At 44.2% G+C, this 24,495-nt stretch overlaps 2 protein-coding genes across 3 annotated transcripts in view; both read right to left on the bottom strand.

Annotated features, from left to right (window-relative positions):
• Positions 1-6,972: 6,972 nt before the first annotated feature.
• On the bottom strand, positions 6,973-18,061 carry EPHX3 (epoxide hydrolase 3). The gene is made up of 7 exons (XM_036742100.1): positions 16,592-18,061; positions 16,063-16,142; positions 15,668-15,825; positions 11,271-11,399; positions 11,015-11,118; positions 10,700-10,836; positions 6,973-10,500 (listed from the first exon to the last, which is right to left on the bottom strand). The coding sequence occupies exons 1-7, from the start codon at positions 16,832-16,834 to the stop codon at positions 10,275-10,277; spliced, it is 1,077 nt and encodes a 358-aa protein (XP_036597995.1). The 5' UTR covers positions 16,835-18,061; the 3' UTR covers positions 6,973-10,274.
• Positions 18,062-18,316: 255 nt separating this feature from the next.
• Positions 18,317-24,495, bottom strand: part of BRD4 (bromodomain containing 4) — a 198,497-nt gene continuing 192,318 nt past the window's right edge. Inside the window, exons 15-20 of one of the 2 annotated variants that reach the window (XM_036742378.1) lie at positions 23,816-23,928; positions 23,560-23,722; positions 23,324-23,454; positions 22,758-22,969; positions 22,209-22,440; positions 18,317-21,760 (exon numbers count right to left, since the gene is read on the bottom strand). In XM_036742378.1, coding sequence (XP_036598273.1) covers positions 21,692-21,760; positions 22,209-22,440; positions 22,758-22,969; positions 23,324-23,454; positions 23,560-23,722; positions 23,816-23,928 — 920 coding nt within the window. In that variant the 3' untranslated portion in view covers positions 18,317-21,691. The remainder of the gene's footprint in view (positions 21,761-22,208; positions 22,441-22,757; positions 22,970-23,323; positions 23,455-23,559; positions 23,723-23,815; positions 23,929-24,495) is intronic. The other variant, XM_036742379.1, reaches the window with a different exon arrangement.

Here is a 24,495-nt window from a genome sequence, read left to right as displayed (position 1 = left end):
CAATATTCAATAACTGTGGTCCACCATCTCTCTGTGATGATGTCATTATCTGGTTTCTGTAATCAAAATCAGTCATTAGTCATCCATTAGTCTGAGTTCAGCAGCCATTTAGTGCTGCTTTTATTTATATTCTCTATTTTTCTCAGGCTGCCAGGAATCTTTTTATGGGGCACAAGTGGTGTGGGCCTGTTGTGCAGGCCTGATTTATGCTACTGTAGTCACTGTGTGTATTGCTGTAGTTCTGTCCTTGCTGTGCATCATAAGTCTTCAAATGTTTATATGGTCTTTGCTTCTTATGGCATAATAATATTCTATTAACTTCCTATCACGTGTTCAGCTCTTTCCCAAACTATGGGCACCCATTTTATTTCCAGTTTTTTTGTTTTTTAAATCGCAAAAGTGATGTTAGGAATATTCTGGTACATATGAGACTTTTTTTTAATCTCATTGGGGTATACATCTAATGGATTATTACTGGGCACTTTTCACATATTTCCAAATCATCTTCCTGAACCATTGGATCAGTTGACAGTACTGGTAAAGTATACCTCCTACAATCTCTCCAACATTGACTACTGCTATCCTTTATTATCTTGGACAATGGTATGGGTTTGAGGTGCTAAGCATTGTTTTCATTTATAATTATTTAATTTACTATTAGTAATTTTCAGCATTTTTATTAAGCACTCACTATGTGTCGGGCACTGTGCTAAGCTCTGGGACACAAGAGACACAAGACAGTCTTTGCCTTCAAGGAGCTCATAATCTAATGGCTCACAATGTCACAACATAAATTGACTCATTTTGAGCTTGTAGTCCAGACCCTCACCCACCCCGTCATCTTTTTTTAAAATATGAAATGTCATGTAACCATGCTACCATAATCTCATATTTATGAATTTGGTTATTTGAATCCAACTTTTGTCTTTATGTTATTCAGCTCATCATTGTAGCTTTTTTCAGACTAGGTTTGGTAGCTAACAAGAGTTGTTTGCAAATTCATGAGGCCCTTTATTTTTTTCTTTAAAATTTTTTAGTTTAAAATTTATTTTTTTCAATCAGCCCAAAAAACCAACTTTTCTCCTTTCTATTCTTCCCCTCTCCCCCTGCCATTGATAAAGAACACAAATTGATAGTCAAGCAAAACAAATGTCAATATAGCTCATATCCAAAGAAAAAATTATGTCTCATTTTATACTCTGAGTCTTCCACCTCTCTATTAGGAAGTTGGTAACATGTTTCCTTATTAGTTCTCTGGAATCATCGTTAGTCATCACACTGATCAGAGTTCCTAAGTCTTTCCAAGTTGTTTGTCTTTACTATATTGTTGTCATTGTATAAATTGTTCTCCTGGTTCTATTCACTTTTTTCTAGGTTTCTCTAAAACCATCCCTTTATCATTTCTTCCAGCACAATAGTTTTCTATCACACTTGTATACCATAACTTCTTCAGTCATTCCCCAAATGGTGGGTATCCTGTATGATCTCATTCTTGTCCACCTCAAAAAGAGCTGTATTTTTGTACATTCTTAGAATTCATTTTGCTTAGGGCTAGTGACTCCCTTAATCTATCTTCCCTCTAATTCCTCTTCCCTTCCCCCACTCCTATTTCCCTGGTGAGTGAAATGTGTTTCTGTACCCATCTCTTAATACAGGTATACACTTTCTTCTCAGTTACAGTTTTGTGAGATGCTTCCTTAACCTTTCTTTCCCTTTCTACCCTAATGTATTCCTCTTCCCCTTCCTTTCCAAACAGAAGCAAATTACTTTATTAGACAGCAAAAAATATTAAAACAAGGTTGAAAATTGAAAGACTAAAAAAAAAAAAAAACTGAAGAAAATTTAAGGTCTCAAGATGTAATAGAAACACCCCCAGGTCTTCTAATTAGACAATGATCACTGGTGAAGATAAAGAGTTCAGAAGGGACACATGTACCATTCCCCACATTAGAATGCCAAATGCTGGAGATGTGGAAAAATCTAGACACTGATACGCTATTGGTGAAATTGTGAACTGTTCCATTCTTTTTGGAGAGCAATTTAGAATTATGCCAAATAGTTACAAAACTGTGTCTACCCTTTGACTCAACAATACCACAATTAGGTCTGTTTCCCAAAGTGATCAGGGAAAAAGGAAAAGAACCCACATGTTCTAAAATGTTTATAGCTGCTCTCTTTGTGGTGGCAAAGAATGGGAAATTGAGAGGATACTTGCTAATCAATTGGGGAATGGCTGAACAAGTTGTGGTATATGATTCTGATGAAATACTACTGTACTGTAAGAAATGAGAAGCGACTTGGTTTTAGAAAAACATGGAAAGACTTGCATGAAATAATGTTAAGTGAAACAAGCAGAACCAAGAGAATATAGTATACAGTAACAGCAATATTGTTCAAAGAACCCCAGACTAAGCTATTCTGAGTAATATGATCATTGAAATCAATTATGAAAAACTTATCCACCTCGAGGAAGAACCGATATATGAAGTATGTACTGTATGGTTCCACTTCTATTTCTATCAAATATTGGCCTTCTCTAATGCAGGATTGAGAGAGAGACAACTCAGAACCCAAAATGTAACCAAAAAATTAAAGAAACAAAGAAAGGAAAAAGAAAAAAAAATCAGTGGGCTACCTAAAAGTTTTTAGTATTCTTGACCTTTTATTCTTCCAAATCTATTTTATTATTTTTTCTAGCTCAAAATAATTTTTTTGGTAGTTTATTTGGGAGGGTACTGAATAAGTAATTAGTTTAGGTAGAATTGGCATTTTTATTATATTGGCTTGGCTTACCCATGAACAATTAACATTTCTCTAATTATTTAAATCAGATTTTATTTGTATAAAAAGTGTTTATAATTCTGTTTATTTAGTTCCTGGGTTTGTCTTGGCAGGTATTTTATATTATATTGTCTACACTTATTTTAAACGAACTACCTCTTTTTATCTACCTCTTCTTGCAGAGCTTTGTTGGTAATATATAGAAATGCTGATTTATATATGTTTATGTCCTGCTACTTTTCTAGGTCAGTTATTTTTCCAGCAAGATATTTCATATTTTCTATTTTTTCATTCTTTTGATTTTATTATTTCTTAATGTCTTATCTTCCCCTTGCCCAATTCTAATTTCTTTTTTTAAATAGTTTTTATTTTATTTTTTTATTTTTAGTTTACAACACTCGGTTCTACATAATTTTGAGTTCCAGATTTTCTTCCCTCCCACCCCTCTCCCTCCCCAAGATAGCATGGAATCCGATATATCTTCCACGTACAACTGCACATTGAATTTATTTACACACTAGTAAAGTTGTGGAGAAGAATTATGACCAATGGAATGAATCATGAGAAGAAACAGAACCAAAAAAAAACCCCCAAAAGCAAAAACAAAAGAGAGAAAAAAAAAGGCAGGGGGTGGGGGGACAGCAAGCATAAAGTGTGCCTCAATCTGCATTCAATTCTAATTTCTAATGAGTCATTTTCTTCAGTAAGTTTTTGGACTTCTTTTCCCAAGAGATTGACTTTCTTTTCATAATTTTCTTGCAAATACTCTATTCTAAATTTTTCCTTGACCTTTCTTATTTGATTTTTAAAGTTATATTTTTAAGCTCCCCCAAGAACTCTTTTGGGCTTGTGACCATTTTACATTTTTCTTTAAAGCTTTACAAGTAGCTGTTCTGACTTCATTGTCTTCTTCTAAATTAGAGCCCTGATAGCCTATCATCATAGTAACTATCTGTGGTCAGGTTATTTTCTGTTGTTTATTCATCTTTTTAAACAGTTTATCTTTTGGCTGTTAACTTTATGATTAGGGTCAGGCTCTGATCCTGCAGTATGGGGTATAATATCTCAGGCTTCAGGTTTTTTGCATTGTTGTTTTCAGAACTCCATTTGGAGGTCTTTGGCTTTTTTATTCTTCCAAGGTGCTATGACTCAAAGCCAGGTGTGCTCACTGCTCTCCCAACTTACACCTTGGTTTATGAGTGACCTCAAGTACTCTTTACCCTAAGCCATGACCAGGACTCTGCGCACCACTGCCATCACAACTGCCCTTGCTCCCTGTAGTCTGCAAATGCTGCACCATCAGCCTTGGTTCTTCTAGCTAGAAGTGTCAGTTCACCTCTCTGGCCTAAAACCCAAACCAGAGGCTCCACTCAACTGCAAGTGTCCACAATTAGTCCTCTACATTCTGGGACTGTGAACAGGGCCCTGCCCCTCTGTCACCACATTTGCCCCTTCCTGTAACCACAGAGTAGGACCATATCCTGTTCAGGCCCAGCATCTAGTGTCAGCAGAGTGCCCTACAATCTTCCCCTCATCAGCCACCAGGACATCACCACTCCCAATTCTTGGAGTCAATGTGCCTTAAGCAATAGCCAACATAGATGCCCCCAAGACTTGCTGTTGGTTGATGAAGTGGTATATGCATTTCATTCCTGGTCAGACCACCCTAGTAGGTCAGATCTTTCCTAACACCTTCCTAAGTTGCCTTAGGCTGGACACTGCTTTACCCCAACTTTTCATTATTTTTGCTGCTGAAAAACTCAATCTGAGGCATTTTTATTTGGAGGGGATTTTGAGAGAACCAGGTGATTTCTTGCCTTATTCTGCCATCGCCATCTTCCCAACTAGTCCAATGATTCTTAAATTTTCTCTTGTCCAGGTCAGTTGTTTTTGCTATACCTTAAATTTTCTTCTGTTTTTTTCTCCAGTCCTTCAAACATTTTTTTTTTTTTTGCTATCCAATAAAATCATTAGCTTCTATTTGGTCCATTTTTATTTTCAGGGAGTTTGTTGCTTGGGCAATGTGTTTGTTTTTTTTAAAAATATGTCTTGTGCCAAACTGTTAATCCCTTTTCCAATTCTTTCTTCCATAGCTGATTCCTTTTAAAAAAATCTCCTAGAGCTCTCATTTCATTTATAAAAATACGTTTGACTCTTTAGAAAGAACTGTTGCTTTATCTGTTTCAGGAATTCTAGTTGAATTTGTACCCAAGCTGTTTTCCTTTGAGGTTTTCCTTGTAGATGTTTTGGAGTAATTTTCTTTTTCAAGGGTTGTATCACGTCCCTTAATACGGTGTTTTGTTTTGTTTTTTAAACAAAAAAGTCAACCTATTTTCTGACTTCAGATTTGATGTTAGGGCCAGGATCTGCACATTTCTGGAGGAAATGCTAGGCTGGTCATGATGTCGTCTGAAAGGGTATTGAGTGTCATGTTCCAGGATCTCAAGGAAAGCTCAGGCTGGGGACTTGGAAGCTTTCAGTGTTCCCAAACTGGTCTCATCTAGGGGCAAAGTATTATCACTGGTGGCCTGGACTGAGTTCTACAAGTTCCTCACTTCAGCTTGGGTTTGAATAGGTCAGCGGACTTGCCCCATTAAGAATTTCGGTTGACTAGTGCTCAACTCAATCACTATCAGGCAGCTGGGAAACGTTCCCGGTTGAGTGACCAAACTGTAGTGTTCCTTTTGGTCTAGGATTCCTGCCCTGGTTATTTCTCTGTAGGCTTCAGACTCGGTTACAACCTGGAATAGACGTGCCCTCCAACCCCAAGCCACACAGCTGCTGCCTGCTCCTGAACATCTTCATTGCTTGGTACAGAGCCTTAGGTCCACAGCTGCTCCATATCCTGGAATGCCACCACTAAGTGCAAGTCCTCTCCTCACTCCACCCTAGATCTATGACCAGAAACCAGATAGTGATCAAAGGAGCTGCCAGTTGGCACCTATTCCTGCATCCTACGGAAGTTCAGGCCCTTGGCTATGGGGATCTTGCCCTGGTGCCTAGCCTCTCCCTGCTCTGCAGTGTGCTTCTGGCTATACCCCATTCCTAGTGTCTGCAGACCCATCTCCTTATGCCAACCTGCGTGAGAAATGTTGTTTCCCAGCTCTGGAGGTTTTTTAAGTTGGGGCGAGGGGCATAAGAATCTTGCTCTGTACTTTCTGCTACTCTGCTATCTTGGATCCACCCCTTTCCTGGTATTTAACTGTGTACAAGTTGCATTGTCTAACTCCCAATTCACTCTGAACAGCAAGCTCCCAACAAGTATGGCTTCACAATGATGCAGCATCATCAGAGCATCTCTATTAGAAAACATGAGTGCATTTTGTTATGCCCCAAATCAGTATGAATTATTGAAAGCACTGCACAATTTTTTCAGAAGCAACAGTCTCTTCATCCAATTTTGGGCCCAACTAATTTTCTTTTTGTTGTGCCTGTCTCAGAACTATTTCTAATGGGCTAATCAAAGGATTGGCAATCCAAATGAATGCCCTACTCTGGAAAATAGGCACTTTGGCATTGATAAGAGGGTCACTGTGTCTTCAACGCAGTCAGATCATTTTTGTTAATCAAATGGAAAATGCAAATCCTTTATGCTTCACTCTTCAGGCAATTGTGTACTGCAAAGATATGATTTACTGTAGATAATAATTTACAAAAACCTGTCTGCCTCCTCAAATTTATATAGATTATCATAAAATTTTTATTAGCACAAAAAAGCCAGCATTCAGGTTGGGGAGCTACCAACTGTTTTGCATCTCCATTTGTTTATTTTATTTGGATATTAATATCGTGAACAACTTTTCCTATTCTTTCTTCCCCTTTCTTGGGGGTATCTTGCAAAAAGATGTTTCAGTGCTTTAAGGACTATGTTGTTTCAACAGATTTCCTTGGAGTATACCTGACCTGGTTCAACTGTAATTGTGATTTCATTGTCTTAAGTACTATTTCAACAAACACTTCAGTTCTCAATGTAATTGAGGACTGATGTGTTAGGATTTAGGTACAGTGGTTCAGTTCTCTGATGATGAAAATGGGTTATTATAGAAATGGTGACATTTGAGCACCTACCTAAAAAACTTAAAAAAATTTTTTAGTTGTCTTATCACTCATTACAAACCTCAGCTAATATCCTTACAGGACTGTGCCACTTTTAAAAAAAAAATTCATTACTTGTCTTTTTTTTGTGTTGCCTAAAAATCAAAGCTGGTCAACGAGCTCTGTGGAATGATATATTCTTTTTATAGTTTGGTGTTTAGCTCAGTGCCTTGCACAAAGAACTTAAAATCTTTTAACAGTCCCTCCCACAGTTATTTTTCCTCATCATGAGAATTCTTTGTCATCAGAATTTCCTATTTCTTAAGCTAAATTCCTTTGTAGAATTTAAGAACATTGGATCCTGACTTTACTTTTTCTGAAAACTCACCCTTCTCAAATTTAAGGTATATATAAAACTGTAGCCATTAACTTCCCTTCCTTTTCATAAATTCCAAGATGATTACTTGCTCTCTCCAGGTCCATTTCCATTTTAAAAAACCTATTCTTCCTTCCTGGCCAGAATTAGCTCTGGAAAAGTAGTTCCTACTTCCTCCACCTTTTCAAGAATGAAATTATCACTATTAAAGCAAGTCAAGAATGTATAACACATAACTTTTGGCAGAGAGCTTCAGCAGATGTCCAGACTTGAAGTCTCACATTACTGCATCAGGCTTTACTGTTAGGCCTTTGTTTCCAAAACTTTTTCCTTCTCTCCAGGTGGCTTATAGTACACTCTCACAACATCAATTTTTCTTACACTTATCACCCAAATGCATTCCAGTATGATTTACCAACTTGGGTTCCTAGATTCCTTTACACAAACATATATTCTTAATATTTAAAGCATTTATACTGTTCTGATGCTGTATTTTTTTTTTTAGTATTAGTACACCCTTCCAGAGTCACATTCTAGTCATGACTTTCATTTTCCAAGTCTCAGTGACACCTATGAAATTAAATTTACCTCCCTGTATTAGGATTTCTAGTTCACCCTATAATTTATCCATACTTTTACATTTATATATTGTCACCAAGAGCCATGGGTCTTATTGCTGGCTTGACATATGCATGAAGTTTTCTCCCTCTTATCCATTTTTAGTTTAAAGCTATCTTGATGAGATTCACAATACTTTGGCCGAAAACATTTTCTATTAATATTAGGTGTAGTTCCATCCCTGGTGAATAGATTATCCATCCTCTAGTTTAAGCCATGATCAAGGAATTAGAATTCCATTCTCAGATTCCATTTGCTTAGTTGGGTGTGTGTCTCCTTCGATCAGATTCTCTTCAGAAGCCCCTACCTTCGACTGGCAATTAAAAACGTAAAAATTCAGTCAATTCTTCTTGATGGCATCCTTGAACTTGAACACAGATGAGTCTGCTTTTGAGGGGTGGACACTCAGGGGCCCAGATGATGAATACCAGGGCCTCTTTCTCATTTTCCTTGGTCTCACAGATGGTATCATAAAGTGCATGATAAGCCTTGTTTGGCAGAATCTTGATAAAAGTGGATTAGTGCAGTTTGCCTCATGTAAATTACCTACAAGGGCCTCTTGACCCTACTCTAGCACAATGTTCTTGTCTTTCCTTCACTTTTTTTTTTTACTTTCTCTGGCACTGAAGACTTGTGGACTCTCATGTCACTGAACACCTTAATTACTCCATCTGAGACAGTAGCAGTAGAATCCATGATTCTGTAAACAAGCAAGGGATGGTAGAACTCACTTCCAGTTTGCAAGAGACAAGGGAGCACCTCTGTTTTGCCTCTGCTGCTCCAATACTGATCCCTTGGCAACCGTGATAAAGACACAACTTGTGCCTCTAAACTCTTCACTTTACTGTAGGAGACTATATAATCTTTAGGAATGCCTTTTAGGTTCATTGTTAAAGTACCATTTATTCCCACATAAACTGCCAGGAGTGGGTACTGGCCATCAGTGCTGCCATATCTTAGAACATTTCTAAATCCATAACTCATGAAGACTGCAGACTTCTCTACTGTTTATGTAAAGAGGACAACTCCTCTCCAAGAAGATATTCATCAAGCACAACTACTAGAAAATCTCTCTCCAGGTAGTATCAATCACTTGGAGCACAAGAAATGGCTTCCTCCTAAGATGGTCCAGCTGTCTCCTCTATGGGAAAAGGTACCAGTCATCATTGTGACCCTTCTCTTCTATCATTCCTCCACCTTGAAACTTTCTGAAGATCATTGGTATTCCTTTGTGTTTCTTCTTGGAAGTATTTCTTCCACTCTTTCAAGGAAGACTTCATTCTTCCTGAAACTTGAAGAGTGGAGGTGCTTTCCTCCAGCCTTTTCATCTCCTCTATGACACAGAACAATTTGTATTTTGTGGAAACATATATGGCTACTTGGTACACTGTGCACTTTCTTCAGATCAATGCAAAAATCTTGTCTTCCATACTGGCTTGAAACAAGGTCTTCAAGTCCTTTGTCACTTTTGTCGGCAGGCCTGAAAGCTCTAATGGCAAATATTTACCACGCCCATTTCTTGTCCTATGAGTGCTTAAATGAGGCTGAGTTTATTGTGGTGGGCTCATAATATGATTTTCATGATGAGAACCTTACTTCAGCTGCCCTTCACTGTAAAACAGCACTTTTCTGTCAAGACCTAATAGAAACAAGAGCTGCTCTAGACTCTTGTGTGGGTGAAGTTCTCAAGCAAGAATTTCAGGTAACTTAGATACTTCTCACCTTATTTTTCTTCCCATTAAGCTCAAATACCTTTTTGTGGTAATTTCATTACCTTCTAGCCCTGTTCTGTCACCTAACCATCATTTCAATGGTAAATGACATAATCAAGGTGACCAAGGGCCCCAAGTGTTTTCAATTCACTCCTATCGCTGACATTAATCCATCCTTTTCTCTACCCCACTCCACAGTCCCCTCTTCCACATGTGGCTTTCTATTACCATTCCTTCTACTTCCACGGGAGGGGGAGTTCTTAAAGGCCATTTCTTATTGTCTCAAAGAGCAAGGTAGAGACATTGGGAAGAACCCCCATCCCTGATCCCAAACTGTCCTTGACCTGAGGCCCTAGACAGAAGGAAAAAGGCACAGCAGGGCAGGGAATGGGAGATTTATTTCTGTGTACACAGCTACACTAACCCCTTTCTTTCCACAGGGGATCCTTTCTCTGTAGCGGTGAGAAAAGAGATTCCAGAATTTAATAGGGGTTCAACTGGGGCCAGCCAGGAATTGAGGGGAGAGAGAGAGGAAGGACAATGTAAATATTTGGGGTGGGGATGATTAGGTTCGCACTTCTGGGTAAATGTGGAAAGGAGCATAAACCACAGGAGTTAGAGAGGGAGGATGCTTCCACATTCCAGTCAAAAGCTGGCTTGTTTCAAATACTGCTCCATTTCTTCCCTTGTCCTGAGTGGGCCGTGGTGGGAGCAGAAAACCAGAATGTTCATATCTGAAGGAAGAATCATGACTACACCTTGAACCTCTTTAAAAAGGTCCACATGTAGTGGTGCATCTGCTCTGGTTGTGCCTGGGGGATCCAGTGGCCAGCATCAGGCAGGACATAGGACTGCAGGCGGCCTGGCACAAAGTGTCTGCTAATACTATCCACAAGTCCACTCTCCAGGTATGGGTCTTTCTCCCCCCATAACAACAATGTTGGTGTTGTCAGCTCCTGATGCTCTAACGGAAAGTGACTGTAAGGCAAAGCGATGTATGACATTCGTTAGGTCCAATGATTTCCTCAATCCCTTCTTGTTCCTAAATATGCCTCTGTCCCTTCTTCCCACTCTTTCACATTTTCCCCTCACTGCATTCTCTTTAAAATCACTCTATTATTCTTCCCACAATCAATCTCCCCTTTTTCTAGTTGCCCCCACTCCTGAAAGGCATCACCTGAAAAGATTGCGGTAGTAGTTGATGGGGCCAAGGAGGCCTTGGTTCTGGGTGAAGCTGAACAGGAGGGCCTCTAGTTCATCATCTGTAAGGTCATGGATTCCAGTCACAGGATCGGTCATGGTGTCCTTCAGGATCTGCACACATGCATCACTCTTAATTACAAATGCCCTCCAGATACCTCTGAGAATCAGTCTTCCCATCTCAGTATAACCTCTCCCCTCCCCACTTCCACAACACATCATTACTCTCCCTCCTCCACAACTCCCTGCTAGCTTTTGCCCCTTTCCACTAAGCAGGAAGAAGGGATGGGACCTGAAAGTCAGAGATAGAAAGCAGCTTCTCAGGCAACCAGGGTAGCTGAAACAGGAACACATAACCAGAGCGAAAGAGCTGGCTGGGATGGTGCAGGGCATACTCTGGGAAGGGGAAAGAGAAAAAGTAAGGGAACCACCCATAATGAACCCCTTGTGGGGGTAACACCCCAGGCTCAGAACTCAGCACCCATTCCCTACCTGTAATACTGGCCAACCCACCCTCCCTCTAAATGTCCTCCTATCTTAGCACCTACCTTGGTAAACAAACATAGGGGCAGCACTCACAATCACCAGCCGTTCTATCAAACTCGGATAGTAGACGGCGAAATTCCAGGCCAAGATTCCACCCCAGTCATGGGCCACCAGGACACATTTGGAGTAACCTATCAATGAATGGTTTGGGAATTGGGGTGTGAGTAAGGTGGGGTAGGACAGGTTTAAAATTAGGAGACTGAGGTGGAAGATGTAATAGAAATGGCACTAGAGTTGGCAAGCGCAAAGAAAACCAGTGACTTAGCCCTCCCTAACCATTAGTAGGAACTTTTAATGACCCTGACAAGTAATAGTGCCTTAGCCACTAAGGAGGGCTAGTAAAGCAACAACTCTATAACCCTCCATTACTACCAAGCCAAGGTGGAAGAAGCTACCATGTTGGAAGTTCTAGAGAATAAACAAAAAGTCACATATCTAGACATCTGAGAGGAAAACTTCTAGTTGTACCAATCATCTTCTGCTATCTCAGGAAGCAGCAAAGAAACTGATTTGAGATGAGTTCAGGAAGGCCCTTGGGGTTCTGTCAGTTCCTTACTATTCCAGGTAACCATTCCAATCTCTCTTCTTCCCTGGGGTCTACATAATAGTATCATCCCTGTAGGCAATAGCCCCAATCAAATGGTACTTCCTTCTCCTTATTACCTTAATCCCTGTGGTCACATCCCAGAAAATCACTTAGAAGTGATTTTCCTAAACTGCCAACCCATGTTCTTGAGGGCAGCCAGTTGGTACAGTGGATATAGCACTAGGCCTGGAGTCAGAAAGACCGGAGTTCAAATCCACCTCAGACACTACCTGTGGGTCCCTGGGCAAGTCACCTAATCCTGTTTGCCTCAGTTTCCTCATCTATAAAAAGAGCTGGAGAAGAAAATGGCCAATCACTCCAGTATCTTTGCCAAGAAAACCCCAAACGGGGTCACGAGGAGTCATGTTGGACATGACTGACCAACAACAAAAACAAGCACCCCAGACAATCAACTCCAGTAACTCCCTATTATTTCTAGGATCAAATACAAAATCTTCTGTTTGGTGTTCGAAGACCTTTATAACCTAGCACCCACCCTACCCTCACTTTTCCACTCCTTATACTTTTTAACCTCTATGTACTCTTTGACGTAGTGACACTTGTTTTGCTCTTCCTCCATAAGATATTCCATGTCCTAATTCCAGGGATTTTCACTGGTTGTCCCTTGTGCCTAGAATGCTCTCTCTCCTCATCACCACCTCCTGGATTTCCTTAAATGACAAATAAAACTCCATTTTCTACAGGAAGCCTTCCCTAACCCCTTTCGGGGTTGTTGATACTGCCTTCTGTGGATTATTTCTTACTTCTCTTGTACAAAGCTTGTTTTTACATATAGTTTGCTTGTTGTCCTTACTATTAGATTGTGAGCTTGAGGGCAGGGGCTATTTTTTGCTTTTCTTTGCATCCCCAAAGGTGAAACTCCCTTCTCTGCCACCACTCCCTGCTTTCTCATCTCTCCCCAGGCACTGCCCTTCTGGCAGTTCCACTCCATCATTAACAACCTATTTATCCAAGACCTCTTCTTCTCATACTTCTTGCACTTGTAGAAACCTGGCTTTACTGCCTTCTAGGGCATTTCCCTTTAGTCCTGAGATTACCTTCTCTCATGGTCCCTGACACTAGGTAAGGAAGGAGGCGAGGCATACTCCTTAATCCTCCCAGACCCGTTCTTTTGCTGCCATCACTTAGCAACTTCTTTTCCTTTTTGGCCCACTCTTTCCATCTATGTCCCTCTATCTGGATTCTGGTTGCAGCCATCTCCAAGCAGCCCCTAAGCTTATTCTCCCTATTTTCTCAAGTTCAGTGGCTCAGTCTCCTTTTGCTACCTACCCTCACATCAGGGAACTTCAATATACATGTCCTCAAACACCATGGCCTCCCAGTTAATTAATCCCCTATTCCCATGATTTGGTCCAGAACTCTGAATTTCCTCTCTATAACCATGACTGTTTTTCCAACTTTGCCCTTTACCTTACTCCTTCTAGAATTTAAACCTATTCTTCATCCCCACTGGGCCCTCCAGTCTCTCTAACCCTCTGTCCTTCCACTGTGTCACCACTATTCAAGTCTCATCTTTTTAAAAAAATTCTTGACCCCATAGTTCATGGCTGTCCAAAATGCAGCCTGCTGCGTGCAGCCCGAAGTTTGATTTATGCAGCCTGCCTACAAGCAAAGAAATTTACATAAATGCTTTAGTAAACGAAGCCGAGCTACCTGAGCTCTCACCAAAATGGCAAATAAATATATTGTCCATTGTTTCAATAAAAACCTAAGGTTGGACAGCCCTACTATAGTTAATGAGTTCAACTACACACTACACTTTTTTTCTCCTTGCTAAGGTTAAGGTTCTCCCTAAGGATTTATCATCCCATATCTCTGTCCTTTTTATAATCAGGCTTCCAGAAAAAGCCACCCACACCTGTTGCCATCACTTCCTCTTTTCTTATTTAATTCTCACTCTAAAGCAAGGGGCTACTGCCTTCACCAACTGAAACTGCTCTGGGGTTAGCAATGATTTCACAAATCATAAAATACAATAGATTCTTTCCTAGTTCTTATCCTTTTTGCTCTCTCAGCAATGCCTGAAACTGCTGACTAACAGTAGTTGGTCCTGCCACCCCCTAAGTTTTTGTGATAACTGCTTTCTCCTCAATCTCTTCCAGCTCTCTATTGGCTCTCTCAGTCTCCTCACCTTGACCGTAATTAAACTCCTGCCCCTAACCATGGCTGTCTTAGGGCCTCTTCTCTTCTATCACTTAGTCATCCCCTCAGCTCTCACGATCATTTCTAAGCAGACTCACAGATCTACGTATCCAGTTCTTTCCTCACGTCCAGTCCTGTTATTAACCGACTACTTGTAAGACATCTCCACCTGGATAACTCACAGGTATAATTCAACATGAAAACTCCTTATCTTTCTCCCAAAACCTGCTCTCACCTACTAACTTCTTTATATCTGTTGAGAGCATCAGTATCCTTCCAGTCATTTAGATATGACTTCAGTCATACTCAACTCTCTTCCTCTCCTCCCTCCCTTCATCCAATTATTTGCCAAGTCTTTTGATTTAACATGGACAACATAAGTCATAAGTCATGTCTACTCCCTTTTCTCCACCCACATGGCCACCACCCTAGTTTAGGTCCTTATCCTCTTACCTTATTACAACAGACTTCTAAATGAATTTATGACTTCAAGTCTGTTTCCTCTTCAATTCATTCTTTGCAGAGCTGTCAAAACCTTTCTAAAGCAAGAGTCTACCCAAAATTTTAAGTTTGAGCTTAAATGGCTCCCTCTAAGTTCTAGCATAAAGGTTTTTAGCTTCATATTTAAAATCCTTTATAATCAGGCATATTCGTATTATTCTCCTTCACAGCACACTTTAAATTATAGTTGACTGGCCCGCTTCACATTCCCTATAATTCAGAATCACATTAGTCACCTCCAAGCTTTCTTGATGTTACCTAGGCCAAAGCTGCACTCCCTAACCTGTTTCTTAATCTCCAGCTTCAATTAAGGCTCAGCTCATGTGCCATCTTGGTAGTCAAATCATCATACGTGTACATGTCTACATGTAAATAAACGTGCAAACCCACTTTTATAAATTGTGTCACAAGGCAGAATGAAAGCTCCTTTAGGGCAGCAGCCAGCCTTCATTTTATCTTTGTATCCCAAGAACCCACAACAGTGTCTGGCACTATTGGGTAAGTGCTAAATAAATGTGAGTTATGATGACGGTGTAAGGGGTGTTTAGGAAATGTTTGCAGATTGGAGATTGAATTTAGAATCAGAGGACACAAGTCTGAATCCAGCTCTGAGGGCTACTATCTGTGTGGTTAAAGTCTCTTAGCACCCTCATCTGTTTTCCTCATTTGTAAAATGAAGGGACTGGACTAGATCTAATTCAGGGGTGGGGAAACTTTGGGAACTTCATGTGAAGTTTGGATTCAGTCAAAGGGCCACACTTGAGGACCTAGAGGGCCACATGTGTCCTGGAGGCAACAGGTTCCCCACCCCTGGTGATGGTCTCTAAGGTTTGTTCCAGCTTTAAATCTTATCATTTATGAGGAAGTTTAGGAAAAATGCTGAAGGTTCTGAAATGGTAAGAGTATTGAAAAGGTACCAGATTTTAGGGGAGCTCCAGGCTCACACCCCACAGGTTCTAGTGGTTCTTCTGAAACTTCATCAAGGGGGTGAAAATGGAGAGCTGCATTTAAGCCTGGGCTAGGGCCATGTCATATCCAGTATGTCACCAGGGGAGTGAGAGTGGGGAAGCAGAGATGGAGGGAAAAGGCCAATCCATTCCTGTGCTCCTTCAGGCACCCACCCCCATTCTTTGCCTAGACTTAAGGTACCGAGGGCTTCAATAGCATCTTTGATGTCTGTTGTCAGGGCATCAATGGTGTAGCTGTTCAGGTTGGTAGGTGAATCTGAGCTCCCGTAGCCTCTCAAGTCCAGCGCTACCACATAGAAATCATGGTAGAACTCCATAAGCTGGTTTCTCCAGGAGAACCTATGAGGCCAGTAAGGGGATGGAGGTGATGGTTGAGTCACCTCCCTCTCTACCCCTCCCCGCCAACCATTCCAGTGGGACTGGCTCAACCAGAGCAAGAAAGGTGGTTTCCATGAAGAGCTCCACCTGTTCCTCCTAGGGGCTGTGTCAGACACAGAAATGTAATGAGGAAGGGGTGGGGGAGAGGTCGGCTGTGGCTCTGGGCTCTCTTGCTTCCCCCTAACCCTGCCCACGTACCAGATTTGAGGGAAGCCATGGAGGAGCAGCATCAGTGGCCCTCGACCCCTAGAGACGTAATGCAGACGCAGGCCAGAGGTCTGGAAGGAAAAAGACTGGAATCAAGGTCCTTCCCAACCGCGAGGGGAAGACCCAGGGAGGCTAGGGCGTCTGGCCCTACAGGAACACCTCAGGCCAAAGAGATTTCATCTCACAGCTCAGTTAGATGGCACAGTCTCTAAGATGGCAGGGTTGGCCCCGATGATTTGAGTTCATACTGGGCACCAAACAGTGGCTATGTGGGATGCAGAAGGGGGTTTGCCTTGGACCCGTACCTAAAAGGGAATTCCAAATTCCTGTTTGGAGGGAGTGGGGGGAGAAGAAAGGCTTGCAGGGGGCTCGTCTCCATGTTTAGAAGCCGGTCCCTGCCCTAAGCAACCCCTGCTCCTGGCCTTTGGGCTCCCTTTCCTTCCTCCAGTTGGTTCCATATGGCCAGGGAGGCACGGGCCAGGCCACCCCTCCCTCCACGAGTCCCCAAGGCCGAGCTCACCTTGAGAATAAGGAAGTGGTGCTCCCCGAAGCAGGGGTCTTGGAGGCACGTCGGGGCCTTGTGGTGGGGCTGGCCGCAGCAGCCTCGATCCGGGTGCCGCAGCACATGGCCCAGGGCCTTGGCTAAATACACGAGGGCTGCCAAGCACGCGCCCCAGTACAGCAGGATCCACATGAAGAACCGGATCAGCCTCAGCGTAGCCCGCGAGGGTGCCAGCAGGGCCGACACCAGGAAATCGGGCATGGCGGCCTCGGGACGGGAGGCCTCGTGGCCGGGGGCCACTTCCGCCAAAGGAAAATGGGGTTTTCTGGGCTCGGGGAGAGGGGTGGCACCGGGGACGGGGGCCACTTCCGCCAAAGGAAAATGGGGTTTTCTGGGCTCAGGGAGAGGGGTGGCCCCGGGGCCGGGGGCCACTTCCACCAAAGGAAAGTGGGGTTCTCTGGGCTCGGGGAGTGGGGTGGCCCCGGGGCCGGGGGCCACTTTCGCCAAAGGAAAGTCTCTGGGCTCTGGGAGTGGGGTGGCCTCGGGGAGTGGGGTGGCCCCGGGGCCGGGGGCCACTTCCGCCAAAGGAAAGTGGAGTTCTCTGGGCTCGGGGAGTGGGGTGGCCTCGGGGAGCGGGGTGGCCCCGGGGCCGGAGGCCACTTCCGCCAAAGGAAGCTGCGGTTTTCTGGGCTCGGGGAGCGGGGTGGCCCCTGCGTCAGGGGCCACTTCTGCCAAAGAAAAGTGGAGTTCTCTGGGCTCGGGGAGTGGGGTGGCCTCAGGGAGCAGGTTGGCCCCGGGGCCGGGGGCCACTTCCGCCAAAGGAAGCTGCGGTTTTCTGGGCTCGGGGAGCGGGGTGGCCCCGGGGCCGGGGGCCACTTCCGCCAAAGGAAAGTGGAGTTCTCTGGGCTCGGGGAGCGGGGTGGCCCCGGGGCCGGGGGCCTCTTCCGCCAAAGGAGACTGTGGTTCCCTGGGCTTGGGGGGCGGAGCGGGGCCGAGCGCCGGTGGCCCGGAAGCGCTGCTCAGCTGCTCAGAGGCCAGCTCCAGCGAGGATTGTGGAGGCTCCAGCTCGTAGGTTGTGCTGGGAGCTCTAGCCCCAGCTCCAGCTAGGAGGGAGGGGGTAAGAGCCCGAGCCCAGGGGCGGGGCCTTCAGTCTCACCCCAAGCCTTTCTTGAAGGCAGGGCAATCACGCCACTCCTCACTTAGGCTCCACCCCTTTGGCTCCCTCCTGGGTTCCCAGGCCCGCCCTTCTCCTAGCTTTTCTTAGCTCTGATTGGGTAGTGAAGGTCCCCAAAGGTCACATCGAAGGAAGGAAAATGGCTAGGATCGGGGCTCCGCAGCCTTGGCTCCAGCAGGCAATCAAACGTCCTCTGTCCTTCCTGGAGGGGAACTCTCGGGAAATGCGGAATCCCCCGGGAAGCCACAAGGTGGCCGAGCGAGGGGCGTACCACCAAGGTCCCGAATCTCCTGAGCCATGTCTCTTCTCGCGTCACACCTCCCCTGGGAGGGATAGTTTTCAGGCGGGGAGCGGACCACGCAGCGGGCAATGATGACAAAACAATTGATACAGATTTGGTTTAAAAACAAGGGGAGGTGACCACTCGCGCTGGGTTTCCTATCACAAGAATCCAGAGTCCCGGTGGCATCCTCCTCCCTCCCGGTTTCTACTCTTCCACGATCCTCTACGAAGCCCTCAAACACGGTTCTCTTCATCCCCCCAAAAAAGCCGCCTCAAGGGTCACTTGATATTCAGTACAAATGTTTATTTTGCAATGAGAACTGCACAAAAAACCTTTAGTATATAAGTGAAAATTCTATTAATTCCCTTCTACAAATATCTAGAGTGTTTAATACAAGCCTCAAATTCACTGACATAATTATTGGCCAAGCGATCCATCCGTGCATCAAGTACAGTGGGAGATTGTACACGTCTCTCTCTCATCCTCCTGTACATGACACAGAAGGGGGAAGAACCAGATGTACATCTCGGGGACTAGATTCCTAGGGGAAGGAGGGGAAGAGGTGGGAGAGAATCCATCCTATGGGCAGGGTAGGGCGAGGAGAAAAAAATTAAGTAGTGGCTCCACCCTAATTGCAACCCAATTATAAGCACACAAACGAGTCAAACAGGGAAAAAACATCCTGGATAGCAATACCTTTGGCAGAACACACAACCATTACTCCAGCATTGTCTGGCCTAGGAGATGCTCCAACAAAACAGAAGAAAAAAATGGGAGGAAATTAAGAGATAAAGAAAAAAAAGAGCAAAGAAACAGGTCAAGTTGAGCATGGGAACCTAAATGCCTTCAAAATCCCAACCCCTGGAGAGAGATGTGCACCCTGGGCTCAGGGATGATCATGGCCTGCTCCCTAGCAAGAAGCAATTACCCCCGGGCTTCAACCTGTAAAATTTGGCAAAATCCTGAATTCGAGAGAAAAGAGTTTAAAAGAAGGGTCATTTTAAATTTTGGTTGTTAAAAAAAACAGGAGACTAAATATCACTACTATTACATTTGTTTCTTCGCATACATATAAATTATAATATTTGTATTTTACATTCTTAAGCCACTCTCAGTTGGAGTCCCAGCTGGGTGTGCCATGTGTATGTGTGTGTCAGCCCCTAAATAAGTGGGGTAGAGATGTGGTAGCTTTTATATACAATCCCAGTAAGGGAGATGAAGACCCAATGTGCAGAGAGAGAGAGAGAGAGAGAGAGAGAGTGTGTGAGAGTGTGCGCGCGCACACGTGCAGTGTCTGTCTGTGTGTCTTTCAGGTTATGTACATTTAAGAGTACCTGGTAAACCCTGAGCTTAAAATTAAAGGAAGGGGGTAGGGGTTGAGGAAAAGGGAGGGAGAAATGTCCAAAGTGCTTTCACAAAAGGGGGTAGGAGGGAGAGAAAGAGAAGGAATACTGTCTGAAGATCAGGCCTCCATGGTGCTAAGAAAAGGAAGCTGGGTATGGGGCTCCATGGGGGTTGGGGGAAAGGAAGAACCCACCTCCCTACAGCTTTGCCTGGGGATAGCAGGGCCTTTGCTTCTACTTTCTTTGAGGTCCAGAGCCAAGCTGGCCTGCAGCTAATCCTCTGGCTAACACCTTGTGGCTTGAGCACCCTAGAATAGTCTGGGGAGTAGTGCTGCCTCATGCAGTGGGGGAAGAGAGCTCCTCCCCACACTACCCCAGAAATGTCAACTTCAAAAGGAGGGAAACTTTTCTACCTAGTATCCCACCTGCTCCTGCTGCTTCAGCTGGATCTGAAAGCCATGGCCACCCAATTGTACTCTTTTCTATCTTTAGGTCGGCTTTGGGGGCTTTGATCCCTTTCGCCCCATCCCAGATGACTTCTGCTAGGGACTCCTAGACAGTGTTGACTACCTGGGAGGCAGTGGCTTAGAAGGCTGTCCCAGCATTCAAGGAAGACAGGACTGGCGGAAGGTTGGAGGCATCAGTTGGAGGAACAAGGACCTGGCTGACTGAAGTGCTTCTCTCACCTGCATGGCCATTACCCTAGTGTTCCAGGCCCAGGTCTATCACAAGGAGAGAATTCAAAAGAAATATCAGTAAGACGCCAGCTTTTAAAAAAAAAGAGATGCGTTTATTCCATGATCAGTACAGACCAAATGCATATTCACCGTATTAAAGTCAAACCAGTTAATTACTCCAGAGTTTGGCCAACACTGAGGCACCAGTATTGTACTGTATAGTGGGTACTCATGGCACGTAACCTTGTGAACAGTTCAAATTATAAAATTAAAAAAAGAAAGAGTAAAGAGAAAAACACGCTGGGTCATGGGTGGGGGAGTAAGGGTAGGGGCGGGACCACTGATGGTGGAGGGGGGTGCCCACCATCTCTGCTGTGCCACGCAGCCCAGCCCTAGGTCCACTCCCTTCCTGGTATAAAACAACTTGAAACAGATATGACATTAAAAAAAAAAAAAACGAAACAGAAAAAAAAAAACCACACACACCAAAAAAATTTAAAAAAAAAAAAAGAGAGAGAGAGAGAGAGAGAGAGAGATGCAGCTTTCTGGTTTTACAATTAAAAAATATAGACTAATAAAGTTTGAAATTGAGTAAAATATAAGCAGTTTTTTTGTGTTTTGTATTTTGTTTGTTTTTTTGTGTTTGTTTTTTTTTACACCAAGTTTGGTGGAGTCACCAACAAACCTCAAACAAATATATGCCAACTATATTCACTATACAATACAGCCACGGTCACACACTACCCACAGTGCGGCGCCCCCTCCCCCCCACCCCCATTGCCACCACTCAAAGGAGAGACGATAACACCCATTCCAAGTTAAGCAGTGCCTTTGTGTCTGAAGGAAAATTAAAAAATAAAATTTAAAAAGAACAGAAAGGAAGGCAGAAAGAAAAAAAAAAAAAACAAAGGCGGAAAGGAACTGACTTTGGTTGGTAGTCTCGCTCCCAGGCGAGGCCTCCACACACGCGTGCTACGACGACCACCTCACTCCAAATGGCCATGGACACTCACACACCTCCACTGGACTATTCCCTTTTTCACAAGCGAACACTTACAGAGAACGGCTCTCGGTTAAAGGCTCGAAGGGGATGAGGGCAGGGTGGGATTCTGTTCAAGGCAAAGCCAGCGGCTAGGGACTTTAGGCAGCTGGGGGCTGGTCCCAACTGTCATTCTCCCCCCATACCTCCCACCCCCCAATCCCAACAACACGGGTAGGCTCCCGCTCTCCATGGGCTACCTCTGCAACCCCTGGTCTTACAGTGTGGGGTAGAGATAGTGATAGGTGATATCAGGGAGGGAGACAGGGCCCCTGATGGGGCTCCTCTCATGGTTAGAAAACTGGTAAAGAACGTGACATCCTGGATATACTGTGAATACGTCTGGCACAGAGGAGGACCTCATTCATGCCTAAGAACCACCTGGTCCAGCGCTTGCTTGAGGTTGGGTCTGACTTCAGTGTGTGCAGGGGGTGGGGAAGTCCAACGGTAAGGCAGACTCTGCTGATCCTTGGCTGACAGACCCACGATGGGTGGAACATGCACAAGGGCTGGGCCCAAGGGACACCCCCTCCCAGCCGCCAGTAACACTAGGCAGAGTCAGTTTTGCCAGAAAATCAGAGTCAGAAGAAACCCAGGCGCTATCAGAAAAGATTCTCTTCAAATATTGCCAAAAGATCACTCTGAAAATTCATGTCAATGGTAGCTGCCATCTAGAGAGAGAGAAAGAGAGAGGAGAAAAGGAGAATTAGAAGCCATGTTCCAGCAACTAGCTACTTCTCTATCTGGACCCTAGCTGCTCTCTTAGCCAGGCTGGCATCTCACACCTTTGCTCAACCCAGATACTTCATGGAAAGCTCCCGACTCCAAACCCTGCTGCCTCTGACAAACTTCTTTCCCCCATACCACACTGATCTCTGTATCTCTATTCTCAGAGATGCTTCAGTACATCACTGTAAATACTTGTCCTATTCATGGCTTGTCTTCTCCTTCCACCCATAACTCCCAAGTGATCAGTTTCAATTATGAGCACACACACAGAGATTTTAAAAACAAATAGGTCAACAAGCTCTCATTTTAAGGCACTGCTATTTGTGAGGACAGACAGACTAGTAACCAGGATACAGTACTATCCATGCTCTAGAATGTATTCCAACTCACCGCCTCCCTGCGCCTTCGCTCTTGTTCCCGTTTCCTGGCCAATTCCCGCTGTTGATCCAGCATAGACTGGGAGGCCTGGGGCTGAGAGCTTTGTGCTTGGGGAGCTGAGGAGGCTGCAGCCACCGGCGGCTGCTGCTGTTCTGATCGCTGTTGCTGTTGCTCCTGACGCCTCCGAACCTCTTCATGAGCCCGCCGAGCCTGCTCCAGGGCATCCTCCTCCTCCCTGCTCCTGCTAGTAACAAAGGATGAGATGGAGGAGGGAGATGGAAACCCATTCTCCCTCTGGGACAAGAATTGGAGATGTTCAAACCCCACTCAAACCTCCAACTTTCATTCCTGAGTTAAAATCTGATCTCAAACACTTGGTAGCTGTGTGACTTTGGGAGAGTCATTTAATTTATGCTTGCCTCAGTTTCCTCAACTGTAAGAAGCACCTAATTCACAAGATTGTTGTAAGGATCAAATGAGATATTTGTAAAGCACTTAGCACAGTGCCCGGCATGTAACAAGTATTCCATAAATGCCATTTTCCTTCTTTCTTCTTCTTACCTCATCCTTTCCTGTTCCCGTCTTAGCCTCTCTTTTTCCTTCTCAGCATGCTCAGCCTGGGCTTTGAGGGCCTTTTCACGCTCCTCCTTCTCTCGGGCAGCTCGGCGGAACTGTTCAAAGCTGTCACTAGATGACTTGGCTGTGGAGGACGGAGTGGTGGGGTGTTTCTGGACTAGGCTGGCCCAGGAGCCCATGTTTTTGATCTTGAGATCCTAGTCAAATAAGAAAGTCTGGTTAGAGACAGGCAGAATAACTTGTCTCATAACACCAAGGACAGTGCCTGTGAAGTTCCTTCTCTATAATGTTTGCACAAATGATTGTAATGTAGACAGACTATTCAATGGTTTCAATGGTGGCAATGGGTTTCCTAATTCAGTCATGAAACCATGACATTTTAGGAGTAGAACCTTTAGAGATGATCTAGGCTGTAGGCCACTCTTACTTCAGACTAAGCAATACACCACCCCCTACCTAGGTATGAGAAGCCACTTCCAATGATTTGTCCAGTACTAGAGGAAAGAGTGTGTGAGCTAAGGTTTCATGATTCTTAGTGAGGTTTATTTTACCTTTTTGGGAGCAACTGGGGTTTTGGGTTCTTGCTTCTGCTTGTCCTTGTCTTGCCCCACAGGTGGGGGTGCGCTCTGTTCAGGAGGCCGGATCACAGGTCTGCCAACATCTAACGGCTTTATTTCAGGCCCTGAGACACAGAGGGGAAGGCTGAAGGGCCAGTGTTTAGGATGTGACACTAAACTTTAGCTTCATTAGAGGGAGGGGGCAGGAAAGAAGTAGCAAAAAAACTCACGCTGAGGGATGTGGACAGGGGCCTTGATGTTCTCAGGATGCTTGGGGGGATCCTGTCGAAGGGAGGGGCCAAAGGGCTCATTTCGGATGATAGGTGAGTGGATCTTCTCCTCCTTCACTACCACCAGGGGTTGGGACTGCACTACTGAGGCTGCTCTAAGCTCCTGAAATAGTATTGGCATTTGGAAAGTAAGAAACTGTTGTCCCCACATCAGCTCTCAAGCTTGGGCTCTTGACTAACAATTTCTATTACCTACCTGTTTCTTGGGTTGGACGTTTTGCTGTGGTGGAGACTGGTGAGCTAGCCCCTGGAACGGTGGCATTGGGGGGGAATGCATCATGAGTGGGGAGGGAGCTTCTCGTAGATGGCCTATGATATGGAAACAGATCAAAATTAGTAAGGTTAAGCACATAAATATGACAGTCATGCTGACACCAGAGGTCAGGACCACATGCTCAAAAGCAACAATTCCCTAAGATAGCCACCTTTCATGGGGAAGCAGAGAAACTAGGAATGGTTAAACATTGGCTGACTGCCTGCACTGGTTTGCTCCAGTAGTAGTGACCACATTTCCCAATAAAAGAAACTATCAGACAGATTGTTGAGCTCTGGGTACAAAACAGCCTCCAAACCCTTGGCAAGGAAAGGTAACTTTTAGGACTGCACATAAGGAAGGAACTGGAGACTCCTTAGGAAAGGGAGAAATGAAGACGTGACATATGATTTAAGGCACCAGTAAAAGTTAAGCTAACTCACATAAGGGAGTTTAGTCTACTGCTGAGCTGGTAGGTCATAGGATAGGAGGGACAGACCCAAGGACCTTGATAGTGTCACTGATCCACAAATAGCTGCTACCCAACTTAAACGTATCCTTCCTTTGCCTTCGCTCAATGTTATTTCATGCTAATCTTATACACATATATGTTAGACTCTGTC

This window comes from Trichosurus vulpecula, chromosome 1 (genome assembly GCF_011100635.1).
Source record: "Trichosurus vulpecula isolate mTriVul1 chromosome 1, mTriVul1.pri, whole genome shotgun sequence".
Taxonomy (NCBI): domain Eukaryota; kingdom Metazoa; phylum Chordata; class Mammalia; order Diprotodontia; family Phalangeridae; genus Trichosurus; species Trichosurus vulpecula.
Note: the sequence above shows the minus strand (reverse complement) of the source record. Positions and strands in the feature narration are given on the sequence as shown.

Excerpts from the sequence above, each read along its gene's own strand:
- EPHX3 (XM_036742100.1), bottom strand. The coding sequence starts at position 16,834 with ATGCCCGATTTCCTGGTGTCGGCCCTGCTGGCACCCTCGCGGGCTACG. Across the intron at positions 11,119-11,270 it reads CCCTATGTTTGTTTACCAAG|AGTATGCCCTGCACCATCCC; the intron begins GTAGGTGCTAAG and ends TCCCCTTCCCAG. Across the intron at positions 10,837-11,014 it reads TTTCTATCTCTGACTTTCAG|ATCCTGAAGGACACCATGAC; the intron begins GTCCCATCCCTT and ends GCATGTGTGCAG.